Below are 17,107 nucleotides of genomic sequence, written 5' to 3' on the forward strand. Positions count from 1 at the left end.
TGATTGACTCTTGTTATCTTGTTCATTGTTTCCTATCTTAATTTCTAAATTTGTCTCTGAGTATATAAGTGATTATGGACTATATGTAATGCTGCTCTATTTATTGTTTCATTTAGTACATTATTAGAGTTTCACAGATTTTACAAAATGTCTTTTTCACATGTTGACCTGAAGACTATAAATTAATTAGTTGACAAGTCTATGTCATTTGCAAATATGACACTTAGAAAGATTTCCTTAAATCAGAAATGGAGTTACAGTTGTTGGATACTTTATATTTATATATCCTGGTTGAATGATGGTATCAGGCTTGATTTGAGACAGAAAAGGGGTTCTTTGCTTTTTTGGTATAACCTGGGCTCTTAGGAAAATTATCTTTATATATATTTATGTATGTATGTTATAAAGATGCTATTTTGTTGTAGTTAAAATTATCAGTGATGAAGATAGAAATATAGCCATAGCTTCATTTAAGAGTTACTAACGGTAAATTCGGTCTTTCTCTTAATGACTGTGTGTCAAGGGGCAGAGAAGGGGGGGGTGGGAAAAAAGGAAAAGATGTTAGCTGGAGCACTTTGGGTCCTAGATACCCTCATATATAAGTGAAATGACGTTTGTGTATGTTTCTTATTACTGTTGTTTTTCATTTTATATGTAATATAGAATGTAGAAATATTGAAGAGATAATGGTTGTATTTATAATTCACAGGGTTTTGTCAGCTTTTGTAAAAAAATTATCTTTGTATAGCTCTCATGAGGTCTGGAGTGGTTTTCTTGTTTCTATTATTTTTTTTTAGAAATAAAAGCAATTTATGATCTTTATGGAATTTTGTAAGGTGGAAGAGACTTTTTCAGGTCCTTTCTTGATTAACTGTTTGTTTAATTATGTGCTATTTTACATACAACTCTAGGTCCTGGGGGTTTGGGAGGATCAGTACATTACGCCACAATGGCTAGATCTGCTGTGAGACCTGCAAGCCTTAATTTAAATCGTTCTCGGAGCCTTAGTAATAGTAACCCAGATATATCTGGAACTCCCACGTCCCCAGATGATGAAGTACGGTCAATCATTGGCAGTAAGGTAAACTGAAGATATACATCTATAAATTTGGTTTTCAGTTCATGAACAAATGAGAACTATCCAATTGTTTTACTTTATTCTTAAAATGTATCTGAGTTAGTAATAAGAATTTTAAAATATATTTGAATTAGTAATAAATTTTATGCTTCTCTTCTATCAGTGAACAGATAAGTGATGTTTCTATTAATGTGCTTGCTATTACAAACTAGTTTGTGCACTATGCTTAAGAAAATCTGCCAAATTCAAAATTTGTCCGGAATGACTAGTCACATTACAACTTATTGTCTGTCTGATCATCATGTGAAAAATGGTTATATTGGTGTTCTACAGGGTTAAGAGACCTGTGACTACTGTCCAGTGGGACCATATTACTGACTAGAAATATGAGTCTCCCTTCTCTAAAAATATCAAAAATAGTGATTAACAATTAATTAGTAATAGAGCTATATTTCACATAGAAAACTCTATGTAAGGTGCTCCAGGATTAGAAAAATGTGATTTAGTTAATCATGGTTAATGATTATTCCAGACAACAAGGGAGAGGTTGGCCAGTATAAGATCCAGCCATATTTTATTTAAGCATCCATCCTTACTACCTCCCCCCTCACATATACTTAAGGAACAAGTAGTCATTGCCTTACTATAATTAAAGTAAAAAAAAATCTCAGTTTGAAAATTAAAGTGGAAAAAAGAGCAGTAAGATTGAGGCCAAGTAATCATATTATGTTGTGTTTTGAACAAACCATCTTAAGTAGATTTTTTGCTATTGCAAAGGAGGAAGACACCATTGTTAATAGAATCATAGCCAACTTTTCTTTGGCATTTAGTCTCTTGATTAGGATATGAGAAAGAATTAGTAAATGTTCTGCAGTCTGTGTTTAACTCTTAGTCTGAGCTATAATAGACTTTTAAAAAAAAAAATGATCTGAGCTTGTTTGTTATGTGAAATACTTGGATATTGATCAAACACATCAGAATTACTAAAATCTATTTATACAGTTACAGAAATTTGCATTCAGAAGTTTCTAATAAACTATCATTGCTCATTTTGAAGTGCCTTTTAAGTAACTTTAAAGTACTTTCTCACAGACCAAAAATATATTTTTAAAGTAATTTTTGGTCAGTGAGAAAGTGAAAAGAATATTTTGTACCTTTTTAATTTAAAAAATAAATGTGAATTTCAGTAATTTAAAGATCCAAATAGATGTTACTCTAATTAAACAAACTTTCACTTTTTGTGTTGTACAGATGTATGTACATGAATCCTGCAGAGTAACAATTACTAATTGCTAAAGAGAAAGCTTTTCTCTCCCCACATATCTTTCTATGTCTAGGAAAAGATTTTTTATCCTTGTCTTCATTCTTGATCTTTTCTCACTGTAATAGAAGTAACACTTAACATAATTTACTGTAAGTACAATTCTTCAGTAGAATGAATTTCGTTTGTGAATTATAAGAGGTTTTTCTGTTAAAGTGCTATAGACACTATTTTCCTCAAGGTTCTACTTTTGAAACATCTTTTAATTTCTATAAGAGTTAGCATAATTCTAGTGTTTTCCTTTAATATGATGTGTTTGATAGATTATAACATCACGATTTAGAACAAAGGTGTGCATATATTGGAATGATTATTTGCCTTTTTTCAAGTGGCTCATAAAATGGAACATAATAATGATATAAACTTGCTTCTGATATTATGATATATGGAAACTTCTGAGAAAGCCATTATAAGATGAGACTTTCTCTTATGACAGTATAGTATTGTCCTAATCAAATTTTATTTAAATGTTTTTTTCTGTGTTCTTTTTTTTTTACAAAATTTTTGATAGGTACCTTCATTTTGGCCTACCCTTTAGTCATAATCCCTAATAATAACTGTGTATAACTTTTATCTCATTGAAAAATTATAAGGAATCTGAAGTTTATTTATACCTACTCTTCATTTATTCTGATTCTGTTGACTTGGAAATTCAAGAAATTCTTCGTTAATGACTTTTGTCTTTCATGCTGCCTTAGCCATGGTCGTACCCTTGGTCTTTTCATGATGAATAACTTTAATCCTCATAATCTCAATTTCATGCATCTTGATCTCTAATCATTAGCTCATATTTTTCTGTCTAGTACCCCAACTCCAACAATAACTCTACAACCTCCAGTCACTTGATGGTAAGATATTTTTACTGTACCTCACCCTGTTAATGGAGAAGGCAATGGCAACCCACTCCAGTACTCTTGCCTGGAAAATTCCATGGACAGAGGATCCTGGTAGGCTGCAGTCCATGGGGTCGCTAAGGGTCGGACATGACTGAGTGACCTCACTTTCACTTTTCACTTTCATGCAGTGGAGAAGGAAATGGCAACCCACTCCAGTGTTCTTGCCTGGAGAATCCCAGGGACGGGGGAGCCTGGTGGGCTGCCGTCTCTGGGGTTGCACAGCGTCGGACACGACTGAAGTGACTTAGCAGCAGCGGCAGCACCTTGTTAATGTTCTTTCATCCAATTTAGCCGGCTTAATTCCATGAGCAGTCACTATAATTATTACCTTTATAAACAGACCTCAGTTCCCTTATCTTCCTCTCAGTTCATTTTACTTGCTTGTCCAAACCTCAAACTGTAGTTGAATTTCATTGACTGCCTATGCTGCTAAACATGATTTGAGAAATGCCATGATGACTGATCTCATTTGAAATTAAAGGCTCTCTTGAGGTTAAGAGAACCCTTAATGCTATCAAACAATTGTAATATATTTCTTTATTCCACTTACTTTCCCATTGTCCCAGAAAAAGGTTACATGCCTTCTTTTTTACCTCAGATCCTCTAACAGCTCCCCCCCAGTCCTTCTCACTTGATCTCCTACTTCATTAACAAAATTGAGGTAATTAGAGGAAAACTTTTTTAACCTTAACCATCACATCTCCTTAACCACTACCATCTACTACTACCTGCTACTAATATCTTTGTCATAGATGACCTGCCCATTTCTTTAAGTCCATTCCCTCTGTATACAGTCTTCCATCCCCTTTCACCTACTCAGGATCCTCACTCCAACAGTGTTTATCTCTCTCCCACATCTTCAGTTTCTCCCCATCTACTAAATCATCCCATCCACATGCAGGCATGCTATTATTTCTCCTGTTAAAAAAATTTTTCCTCTAGTATTTCTTCTAGTAGCTTCTTCACCATTTCTCTTCTACCTTTTATAGTAGAATTCCTTAAAAGAGTTTTCTATACTTGCTGTCTCCAATTCTTTTACTCTTGTTCTTCAACTCCCATTTATTTGTTGTTGTTTAGTTGTTGAGTCATAGCAACTCTTCTGTGACCCCATGTGCAGCAGCCCACCAGGCTCCTCTCTCCATGAGACTTCCCAGGCAAGAATACTGGAGTGAGCTGCCATTTCCTTCCCTCAGGGGATCTTCCCCACCCAGAGATAGAACCTGTGTCAAGTGCATTGGCAGGTGGGTTCCTTCCCACTGAGTCTCCAGGGAAGCTCTTAACTCCCATTCCAGTGAAGTTGCTCTGTCGTGTCTGACTCTTTGCAATTCCATGGACTGTAGCCTACCAGGCTCCTCCATCCATGGAATTTTCCAGGCAAGAGTACTGTAGTGGGTTGCCATTTCCTTCTCCAGGGGATCTTCCCAACCCGGGGATTGAACCCAGGTCTCCCGCATTGCAGGCAGACGCTTTACCATCTGAGCTACCAGGGAAGCCCTAGCTCCCATTACCCTACTTCAAGCATATTTCTTTGATCTTCCATGCATACTGCCCTTTGAATGCTCTCAGGGCTCTCTAGGCCCTCCATATTCTTAAATCTGATGGTTAAACCTCAACACTTGACTTACTTTACCTTAATGTGTATGTGTGCTCAGTTGCTCACATGTGTCTGACTCTGCGATCCCATGGCTGTAGCCTCCTAGGCTCTTCTGTCCATGGGATTTTCCAGGCAAGAATACTGGAGTGGATTGCCATTTTCTCCTGCAGGGGATCAAACCTGCATCTCCTGCATTGGCTGTGCTGTGTGCTGAGTCCCTCAGTTGTGTCCGACTCTTTGTGATCCCATGGACTGTAGCCCACCAGGCTGTTCTGTCCATGGGGATTCTCCAGGCAAGAATACTGGAGTGGGTTGCCATGCCCTCCTCCAGGGGATCTTCCCAATCCAGGTCTTCTGCATTACAGGTGGTTTCGTTACCATATGAGCCACCACGGAAGCCCATGAGTACTGGAGTGGTAGTCTATCCCTTCTCCAGTGGATCTTCCCAACCCAGGAATCGAATTGGGGTCTCCTACATTGCAGACAGATTCTTTACCAGCTGAGCTACTAGGGAAGCCGCTGAGCCACTATCTTACGGCAGCTTTGACACAGTAATTCTCCTTCCTCGTTGATTTATTCTATTTAATTGGTTTGCGGGGCACTACACTCTCTTGATTTTCCTCTTTACATATTGCACCTGCTTAGTCTCCTGCGTAGATTTTTTTTTTCTGATCTCTCAATTTGGAATTGCCCCAGGTTTCTGTCCTTATTTCTAGTCCTCTTGTCTTGTTTTCTTTTCTCTCTTCACTCCCCCACTTGGTGATCTTATGAAGTCCAGCTGTTTTAAGTATCACTATATTGTGATAGTTAACAAAAATTACATTTGAAGTACAAATCTCTCTCTGGAATTCCAAACTCAGCTTCATTTTTAAAACCCTTTTGTTCAGATTTGCATATGTTAAAAGTAGAGCCACTTCCTACCACCTCTAATACTACCATTTGGTCTGAATTACCATCTTCTCTTCCTGAATTAATGTAATAGCCCTAAAGATGGGTTTCTGTGCTTTCAGCCTATACTCACTTCACACAGTAGCAGCCAGAATGCTGCTTTAAAAGCTTAAATCACAAACAAACAAAACTTAAGTTGGATTATGTCATTTCTCTGAGCGAGATCCTATGACTAACTCCTCTACTTCCCTAAGTCTTTACACAAAGGACTGCCTTCTCCTTTAAGTGTCTAAATGTGTCTTTCTTCTCAGCCTTGTGCCGTGGATTTCTCATCCCCTTACTCTGTTTCTTTGATAACATTGACTACCTTTAATGTAGCAAATACAAATTAGTTACCTGTTATGTTTATTTTCAGTGTTTGTCTCCCTTGATTAGAGTATAAGCTCCATGAAGGCAGAGATATTTCTTCACTGATGTATCTAAAGTAGCTCTAATGTCCAGCATATGGAAGATGCTCAAAAGATATTTATCCAATGAAAGAATGTTAGTAAGCATTGAGTATCTCTTCCAAGAGTAAACAACTTAAAAAAAATGAATTATGCTTTTGTTTGCCTCCTTGCTAGCAAGATTAATTAAATACTTAAAGATTTTAAGAAATTCAGTTTTATGAACATTTCAGTTAGACTTCATTTCCTAATACAAAATGTGAAACTACTAAAATTAAAAAATACTATAAACAGGTTTTTGTTACTGTAGTGGCTATAAAACCATACTTGTAAGACTTTTCATAATTATTTTGCCACAACTGATCTTTCTTTATCCTAGCAATGTTCTTTTAACAATTGGTTATGTAAATACTAGTATATGCTTACATCGGGTTTGAACTTCATTGCTTTTAGTCAAATTCCAGAGCAATTTTACATTGATAATTAGCTTCTTTCTAATGTATTGGCTCCTATTTTTTCATTTATTTTTCAAACATTGAGAGCTTACTGTGTGCTAGCTTACTAAACTCACTGTGCTGAGGGTTTGTGGGAATAAAGCCAAATCTTTGTATTAAAACATGAGTATTGATGGCAAGTGAAATTGAGTTGTTCAGGGAAGGAGCCTGTCTGCATCTAAGGGACAAAACAATAAGATTACAGAGATTTGGCAAAAACACTTTCATGCACATATACACACATTTGGTTAATCTCTTCTGCTACTGGAGATCTATAAATATAGTTACTATATTTGTAAATATCAGTGATGAATTTGCTTAACTGAGGGCTGTTCTATATAATTCTTAGCTTTATGACATTTAAATTATGGAAATAATTTGCTTTACAAATAAATTGGCTACCGGTTTTCTTTAGATAGTTAGCTTTGACTTGATGTGATTATAACTGTTTAGAGTCTCAATATAGTGAATATAATGTATAATTAATGGTACAAACAGGGTTATTGTTTATTCTCACATTACTTATTAGCGCATCTTAAAGGAAATTGTTAAGCAAGAGGTTAAAAAGTAAACTTGTGTACAGCAAAGTTACTGTTTTTCTTTTTGTAGAAATTTGTGGTAGGGAGAGCACAGTTGTTTTTCTGTTATTAAAAATAATATTAAAAACAATGTTTTTGTTATTAAATAATGTTAAAAATAACATTGTTATTTTTGTAGCATAGGTAGTGACATAATTTGAGAGACTGAAAGTTTTTGTTTTAACTTATCTGAAAAGCTTACTGTGTGCTGATTTGCTTTTATTTGAAATAATATAATGAGGTTCTGAGAAGTCTGTATTAATACCTTATAAATGGGGTATTTTATTTTAAACAAACCTACTGATAAAATAATTCTATAGTATTTGAATATTGCCCAATTTACTTTGCTAGGAAGCATTAAAAGCATTAGGCCAAGTTTTTATTAAAACTATTTTTTAAGAATTTACTATACTTGAGGCATTACATTCAGTGATTTACTTCCATTATTTAATTTGATCTTTACAATCTGAAGGAGACACATCATTATTCCTGTTTTGTAGCTAAGAAACTGAAAAAGAGATTAGGTAATTTACCTTAGATTTTGCGATTAGTAAGCAGTAGAACCTGCATTTCAACTTTAACTCTCATCTTACACATTCAGTGTCCAAAATGAGGGGAAATAGGTAGTTACTGTATCATCACGTCAACTTCTCTGTATTTTTGGAAAAAAATAGAGAAAAAAGGAGGAGGAATATTCTCCCTATAAACATAAGCCTTTGAGAGCTAGTAGTTTGTCTTCCTTCCTCCCCTCTCCTCTTCCCCTCCCTCTTCCTTCACTCTCCTCCTTCCTGTAATATTAATGCATAGGCCTCACTTTCAGAGATTCTTATTTAACTGCTTAGAGGTAGGGCCCTGCACATTTGTTGTGGTGGTTGTCCTTAACCTTCCCAACTGATACTAATGTCTACATAGACTTGATTACCATTGTTTACTCTTTGTTTTCTTTTACCTGTCCTCTTTGGTGCTTTCTGTCTGGGCTCATACTCAGCCCCAATATTTTTACTTGGCTTGTCTTGTGTTGTCTTCAGCAGTCCTCTAAAAATCTCTTATAACTTGTTCAGTTCTATTAGCAGATTTCCAGGGCCCAGCCCAGATTACTGAATCAGGATTTCTGAGGGGAGGGCCCAGAATCTGAATTTTATAATTCAAATTGATTGATCAGTTTTAAGAAACTGAAGTAAAGCCCCAGTTCCCTTTTTGTTGTTCGGTCGTGTAGTCATGTCCGACTCTTTTTGACCCCATGGACTGCAGCACGCCAGGCTTCCCTGTCCTTCACCATTTCCCAGAGTTTGCTCAAACTCATGTCCATTGAGTCGATGATGCCATCCAGTTCCCTTTACCTAGGATCATAATAACCTCTTTCAGAGAAGGTAGACATAATTCACTTGTAGTCATACATATTAAAATTAACTTCAAATTGATGATAGTGATGATGAAGATACAGATCTTACAGACAGCCCCAGCATAAGGTTTTTTCCTTACAGTTTTTGTATAAAATACTAGCTGATTATGTTTACTTTCAACAAGCACAATAAGACTGAAGACAACTCCAAATCTACCATCATTTTTAGGAAGGAGCATATATTGGGCATCTTTTTTTCTTTCTTAATTTTTGCTTAATTTTTTTTATTGGTCCCTAAAAGAGAGTGAAAGAGGAGGCAAGTTCAAATACAATTATGGAGTATTGCTACACAGACGTTTTCAGTTGATGACAGATGGAGTAAAATTTAAAGTCTTTTAGACAAGAATAGAATGTTTTTCTCCTTTCATTTCTATTTTCCTTTTAAACCTCAGTTAGATTTAGAGGAAATTGTTTGTTGCTAGCTTGTACCATCTTTAAAGAGAGTTTGGGGGGGGATGGTTGCTGTGGGAACTTTGTTGGTTGAAGTTGATCCCTTTATATAAAGAGAAATTACCATTAAATACTATGCTTAATTTTCTTTGTGATTTTTAAAAAATTACTATGTAATAAGATGATTTTGATGAACTAATATTCTATAGATGCCTAAAAATTTTGGTTGCTTTAACAGTACTAATTAAAAACATGTTTGCATTGGAAAGTCTGGATTTCTTTAAGAATATAGCATGCCACATGTAATATTTCTTTCCTTTCCAACTGCTTTCTATTATATGCTTAGGGTTTAGATCGCTCCAATTCCTGGGTTAACACTGGTGGTCCAAAAGCTGCCCCATGGGGATCCAACCCCAGTCCAAGTGCAGAATCAACACAGGTGGTGTTTATGTTAGAGGTTTCTTTTTTGGCTGCTGATGTTTCCCTTTAGAACGTTACTTCTTAGTATATACTGTGATTTCGGTGGCTTGCTTTTTAATCATTAAAACGTGTGTTTTTTGTTTACTTAGCACACTTTCCAACTGCTATGCATGAATACCACCAATTGCACCAGTAATACTCTCCTTTCCTATTTCCTATCTCCTTTCCTTCCCTCTTTGTACACTCCATTGATGTTTCAGTGCCTGCTGCTTCTGTAATTGATGCCTTTGATAACAGTTTCTACCCTCGGGGTACCACATCTTCAGGAAGAATTTTAAAAACATTTTGTGTGGAAACAACCTGACAGTTTTTCATTTGCTTTTGGTTTAAAGTGTAGCTATTGTATCATTCTCCTTTAGCATTTATTAGCTTGTCATTTTGTTCGTAATCACTGACTAGAAATGTTGTTAATAAGCTGAAATTAAATATGAACAGTATATGATCCCCATGCTGTAAGATTCAGAACCAGAAACAAAAATCTGTTTTAATCTGTACTGTGTTGCAAAGTATGAAATTTGTTGTAACCTCTTTGTACTAGGTTTTGCTCACTTAGGTCTAGTTGCTTGATAGCTAATAACTGCATGATTCCTCAAAATATACTTCTCACCTGTGTGCTGGCTTTAGAGGAAGATGCTCTCTCTCATTATTGAGGGAAAAATTTAATTGCAAATTTATTATCATAAATGATTTATATTTAATGTAGTATATGGCAGATCTGAATCATAATTTTTGATGATAGTGAAACATAAAAGAAACCATTCTAAACTTTTAATTTTTTTAAATATAAAATTCTTGATTTCTCTTTTTGGTCTGAGATCAGTGAGAAGTATGTTTTTACTTGTTGCATTTTCTTACTAGATACATGCATGCATATATATCACAGAGATAAAAGTTTCATTCTTTGCAGCACTCTCAATTTATATAATCATTAAAATATTTACCTTTTAAGGATGAAATTATAGAAGCCATTTTGATACTTCTAATACATTGTCATTAAAACAACTTAAATGGTGAAAATGAGATGAGCAATAAAATAGATGGTTGTTGAAACCACAGTAAAGCTCTATTTAAAAAATTGTATGTAATCCTTGAGGTGCAAAGTCATTCACAGCAGACTTTAATGTTATCTTGTCATTCATTCATCTTCACTCCATAGGCTATGGATCGAAGTTGTAATCGTATGTCTTCGCACACAGAGACGTCAAGTTTCTTACAAACATTAACGGGACGCTTACCAACTAAAAAGGTAGATTCATATGAAGACAATTCATATAGGGGGAAAATAATTCCAACAATTAAGTAGTTGTAAGGTTTCTTTACATAACCAGAACAAGATGTTAAAATAATTGGACTGTTTTTAAAGATACATTTGAGCAAGCATTGCTTGTCTGATGCCTTTTTGGGCATGCCTCTCCATTGCAGGCCCTTTTACATTATTATAATGTTTATATCTTTGTGGATGAATATTTTCAGTTTAGTGACTTAAATTTGATCAAATTTTAGTACCAAAAAATTGTATCAACTCTTAATTCTGTTTCTGTAACTTGCTTTTGTTTTGTGTTTTAACTCTCCAGGGAAAGGAAGATGAGTTAGAAAAATTATCACTCTTAGTAAGATATGTTGATTTGCTTCCCTTATGCACAGTTTTGTTAGTCCTTTTTCATAATATACACTATTTTGCAAATGCTTTGTATGCATATCCATTATCAGGCAGGAAATTTCTGCTGTTTTAATAAAATGACTTTAAATACCTGAGACCTTGAAAATTGATGGCTGATATCAAAGTTTAAATTTTTAAAGGTATTTCCTAAATTGTACCAGCAAAGTTCGTGAATGTATTTGCGTATGTTGAAGTATATATGTAAGACAAAAGCCAGATTTTATTGTAGCTGTGAGCTTTTGGTCTAGTTTCTGTTTGCAGGTACAATTTACGAGGCTCTTTCCCACCCGTCCTTTTAAAATTACATTTTACTGCAAGATAACATGTAATTTTTTCAGCTGTTCAACATGCCACTGTCTTACATGTATAAATAGCCGTTTCGTTAATGGGTGTCCTCACTGCATCATTGAATGGTTCACATGCCTTATTTTGCTTATTCTCATTATATCTTCATTTGTATTTGCATTATTATTTGGTTTGTGTTATCAGCAGACCTGGCATTGATAATAACTTTGGGTTTACCTTTGGATAGCTTTTTCATGAGGAGCTGGCTTTGCAGTGGGTTGTTTGCAGTGGCAGCGTTCGGGAATCAGCTTTGCAACAAGCCTGGTTCTTTTTTGAGTTAATGGTGAGCAAACTAAACACATTCTGTAATACTGTTTTCCTTATTGAATAATTTTGTGTTGGCTCATTATTGTCCTAGAAATCTTTCTCTGTTGTCCATGTTATGGTTTTACACGTGCCTCCAAAGTAAAATTATGTTTGCTATATATCTAAATAACACTGGATAATCAGCACTATTGAGATGGAGTTATAAAGCTAATTTTAAGTCTGTTTTTAGGAATAGTTGGAGAAGCTAGCTATCTTTTTAACCTGTGATACGTTCTCTCTTAGTCCAAACATACTAGTGTATAATGGCAATACCAGATAAAAAGAGCTTTATAGATACCTACTGCTTTTATGGAAAGAAAGCTGTTAGGAAAATGGTGGTTACAGCCAATAAAAAACAACAATAATTTTTGCTTAATTCAGTAAATGATATTAAAAACAAATAAATGAATTAATATTTTTGTAAATATTTATACACACAGCATAAACACATATATACATAGAAGCAATGTACATACACACACCGTGTGGTCAGGCCTATGGGCTGGGGATTATCAAGGTCCAGAGAGATTAAGATCTTGTTTAAGTGCACATAGCTGTGGACAGCAGACCTCTGATTCACACTCAGGTATTCTGGCACTCGGGCCCTTCCTCTCTATCTATAGACAGCTGAAAGAAAAAGTGAAACTTTTTCTTCCAAAAAATTATGTAAAATAATAAGAAATGAAAGAGAGCAAAACAACAACAAAAGAAAGAAAAGAAACAATGGAGGTTGTGGAGTATGCCACCCACAGTCATTCTCAGCATTGAATGTTACTTATATTGAGCATGAGAAGAGATTTCTTCTGCAAATGAAAACTAAATGAGGTAGGTATTATCTCACACCAGTCAGAATGGCCATCATTAAAAAGTCTACAGGTAATAAATGCTGGAGAGAGTGTGGAGAAAAGGAAACCCTCCTACACTGTTGGTGGGAATGTAATTTGGTGTGGCCACTATGAAAAACAGTATGAAGGTTCCTTAAAAAACTAAAACTAGAGTTGCCCTGTGATCTAGCAATCTCGCTCCTGGACATGTTATCTGGAGAAAACTCTTATTTGAAAAGATAAATGTGCCCAAATGTTCATAGCAGCACTGTTTACAATAGCCAAGACATGGAAGCGACTTAAATGTCCATCGACAGATGAATGGATAAAAAAGATGTGATATAGATACACAATACAATACTATTCAGCCATAAAAAAGAATTAAATAATGCCATTTGCAGCACTATGGATGCACCTAGAGATTACCATACTAAATAAAGTAAGTCAGAAAGTCAAATATCATATGGTATCACTTATTTGTGGAAATCTAAAATATGCTACAAATCAACTTATTTACAAAACCGAAACAGACTCAGATGTAGAAAACAAACTTACGGTTACCAAAATGGAAAGGGGATGAGAGAGGGATAAATTAGGAGTTTCTGATTAATAGATACAAATTACTATATATAAAGCAGATGAATAACACAGTCCTACTGTATAGCACAGGGAACTATATTCAGTATCCTGAAGTAAACCATAATGGAAAAAAATATGAAAAAGAATGTATACAAAACTAAATCATTTGGCTGTAACTAGAAACTAACACAACATTGTAAATCAGCTGTACTTCAGTAAAAGTTTTTTGTTTCTTTTTTTTCCTTAAAAAGACATTTCTTCTTGAGATTTGCTAATCAGCAAAAAAATAAATCAGGGACCATATGTAAGTGATAGACAACACATTTTTTCCCCCATAGACTAAACATCAGATTGTAATTCATGTGCTTTTAGTATAAGATCAAAATAGTAATTAGCCTTTTTTTTAATAGCCTTGCATATATGTTCAGATTTCTTAAAACACAAAATAGTTAAAATGGTACAGTTTGACTTGTTTCTACTATTAACCAACTGTAAAATCTTGTCATTAATTTCCCTGAATTTAAAATTCTTTATGTACACACTGTGATAAAAATTTATATCTAAAAGTATTTTTTAAATTGAAATTACTTTGATTTTTATCTAACATTTTATTCTTAATATGTATTCATCAATATTTAATATATACCCACCATATGCCAGGGGATGCTAAGTGCTAAAGATACTACATGCAGTCAAGATTTCTGATCCCTCAAAGCTACCAGTTGCAGGGGACATGGAATTGTACAGTCGCTGAGTCTTAGAAAGATTTAACTTAAAAGTTATTTTAAAGGATGAAAATTTTCTTCTGTTGACATACTCAGAATTTTTTTCCCATTGATAGCCAGAATAGTTTTATGAAGGTGTTACAGAGATTGAGTTGTATGTTGTTTGATATTTCTTTACAGCATACAAAATATTGTAGGTAACTTTTTCATAATATTTGAGTAGTTAAGAGTATTTTAGCTTTCTGTTAAATCATGTGGTATATTGACAGAAATGACCATAATGTTTAGAGTTCTGTAACTGCAGTTACATCCATAAGAACTGCGGTATGACACAGGGAGCTCAGCTTGGTGCTCTGTGATGACCTAGATGAGTGGGGTGGAGTGAGGTGGGGGGAGGTCCAAGACAGAGGGATATACGTATAGATATAGCTGATTCACTTCCTTGTACAGCAGAAACTAACACAACATTGTAAAGCAATTATATTTCAATTTTTTTAAAAAAAAATTGAACTAATAGCTTATTTCTTTTTTCAGGTAAAGAGCATGGTGCATCATTTATACTTTAATGATAAACTTGATGCACCAAGGAAGACTCGTTTTCCAGAACGTTTCATGGATGACATTGCTGCTCTTGTCAGCACAATTGCTAGTGATATAGTTTCACGATTTCAGAAGGTAATGATAACTTATTTTTAAAAACTAAGTCAGTCTTTCAGGCACACATTAAACTATCATACTTTTGTTTTTCTTTTTTAATTTTGTTTCCCAGGACACAGAAATGGTTGAGAGACTCAACACAAGCCTTGCATTTTTTCTCAATGATCTGTTGTCTGTTATGGACAGAGGATTTGTCTTTAGCCTTATAAAGACCTGCTATAAACAGGTAAAGTATAATTAGTAATAATTAGTAATGAAATAATTTAAATTCAGTGTTTGCTCTTTAAGGGCTAGAGCTAAGAAACTTTCATGAACACATTCATATGTTTTAAAAAAGTGGTATATTTATTAGTAAGACAAAAATAAATTACATTTATCAGTTCATAGAACTATGGCAAGCTGCTATCAGTAGAGCCATCTTTTCCTTGAGTTATCCTGGCCCACTCATGACTCTTTAATTTCCATTTAGAAGTATACCATCAAGTCAGTAGTCTAAATGTAAAACAGCCCCAGGTTGCCGTGCCAGAGTAGCATTTTTACTGAATTAACAGCTAACTCAACCTTTTCTATCTTAAGTGATTTTTAAATAGTTGCATTTTGCTGTGTATTCCTCATGATGAAGCCCTAGACATTGTAGAGTGTAGAATCATGGGCAGATGTTTACCCAAGTCTCAAATATCATCATCTTGCCTTTTCTAAACTAAAAGTATCCTGGAACTTTTCTACAAACAGCTGGTTTTCTGTTAAATTTTTCAACTGATTAATGAAACCTGGCTTTTAGAAGACATTAGTTATTTGTCCTAATAGACCATTTGGGTAGTAAGTTATATAATCATCCTCAGTTCAGTTCAGTAGCTCAGTCGTGTCCGACTTTTTGTATCCCCATGAACTGCAGCACTCCAGGTCTCCCTGTCCATCACCAACTCCCAGAGTTTACCGAAACTCATGGCCATTGAGTTGGTGATGCCATCCAGCCATCTCATCCTCTGTTGTCCCCTTCTCCTCCTGCCTTCAATCTTTCCCAACATCAGGGTCTTTTCCAGTGAGTCAGCTCTTCATATCAGGTGGCCAAAATATTGGAGTTTCAGCTTCAACATCAGTCCTTCCAATGAACACCCAGGACTGATTTCCTTTAGGATGGACTGGTTGGATCTCCTTGCAGTCCAAAGGACTCTCAAGAGTCTTCTCCAACACCATAGTTCAAAAGCATAAATTCTTTGGCGCTCAGCTTTCTTTATAGTCCAACTCGCACATCCATACACGACTACTGGAAAAACCATAGCCTTGACTAGACGGACCTTTGCTGACAAAGTAATGTCTCTGCTTTTTAATATGCTGTCTAGATTGGTCATAACTTTCCTTCCCAGGAGTAAGCGTCTTTTAATTTCATGGCTGCAATCACCACCTGCAGTGATTTTTGGAGCCCAAAGCAATAAAGTCTGACACTGTTTCCACTGTTTCCCCATCTGTTTCCCATGAAGTGATGGGACTGGATGCCATGATCTTAGTTTTCTGAACGTTGAGCTTTAAGCCAACTTTGTCACTCTCCTCTTTCACTTTCATCAAGAGGCTCTTTCGTTCTTCTTCACTTTCTGCCATAAGGGTGATGTCATCTGCATATCTGAGGTTATTGATATTTCTCCCGGCAATCTTGATTCCAGCTTGTGCTTCCTCCAGCCCAGCATTTCTCATGATGTACTCTGCATATAAGTTAAATAAGCAGGGTGACAATATACAGCCTTGACGTACTCCTTTTCCTATTTGGAACCAGTCTGTTGTTCCATATCCAGTTCTTGCTGTTGCTTCCTGACCTGCATACAGGTTTCTCAAGAGACAGGTCAGATGGTCTGGTATTCCCATCTCTTTCAGAATTTTCCACAGTTTATTGTGATCCACACAGTCAAAGGCTTTAGCATAGTCAATAAAGCAGAAGTAGATGTTTTTCTGGAACTCTCTTGCTTTTTCAATGATACAGCAGATGTTGGCAATTTGATCTCTGGTTCCTCTGCCTTTTCTAAAACCAGCTTGAACATCTGGAAGTTCACGTTTCACATATTACTGAAGCCTGGCTTGGAGAATTTTGAGCATTACTCTATTTAGCGTGTGAGATGAGTGCAATTGTGTGGTAGTTTGAGCATTCTTTGGCATTGCCTTTCTTTGGGATAATCATCCTAGAATTGCCTTTTAAGGGAGCTTTAAAAATATACAGGTCTCTGTGTCCCATCCAGCATCATTGAGGAGTTTGAATCCTGGCGGTGGGGGTGGGGAGTGTGGGAAACAGTGCTTATAAAGTGCTTCCCTGCTGGTCCACAGATTAATTTAGGGGAACTACTGGTTAAAAATGCTATTTGGCAGTCTAATAGTTAGAATTTTGAAAATCTGTTCAATTGGATGCCATTATTCTATGTATGTTTCTTTCTTTTTTGGCTGAGCCATGCATCATG

General features: G+C 35.3%; 1 protein-coding gene across 5 annotated transcripts in view; it reads left to right on the top strand.

The window, feature by feature from the left end:
* Nucleotides 1-17,107, top strand: part of DOCK7 (dedicator of cytokinesis 7) — a 191,952-nt gene that overhangs the window by 109,832 nt on the left and 65,013 nt on the right. For 3 of the 5 annotated variants that reach the window (XM_081486625.1, XM_081486623.1, XM_081486624.1), the window contains exons 22-26: nt 912-1,081; nt 10,724-10,813; nt 11,760-11,855; nt 14,541-14,681; nt 14,776-14,889. In XM_081486625.1, the coding sequence (XP_081342751.1) occupies nt 912-1,081; nt 10,724-10,813; nt 11,760-11,855; nt 14,541-14,681; nt 14,776-14,889 (611 nt within the window). Of the gene's footprint in view, nt 1-911; nt 1,082-9,433; nt 9,527-10,723; nt 10,814-11,759; nt 11,856-14,540; nt 14,682-14,775; nt 14,890-17,107 lie in introns of all 5 variants that reach the window. The other 2 variants (XM_081486620.1, XM_081486621.1) reach the window with 1 other exon arrangement.

Source organism: Giraffa tippelskirchi, chromosome 5 (genome assembly GCF_054371585.1).
Source record: "Giraffa tippelskirchi isolate mGirTip1 chromosome 5, T2T-mGirTip1v1.2.pri, whole genome shotgun sequence".
Lineage (NCBI taxonomy): Eukaryota > Metazoa > Chordata > Mammalia > Artiodactyla > Giraffidae > Giraffa > Giraffa tippelskirchi.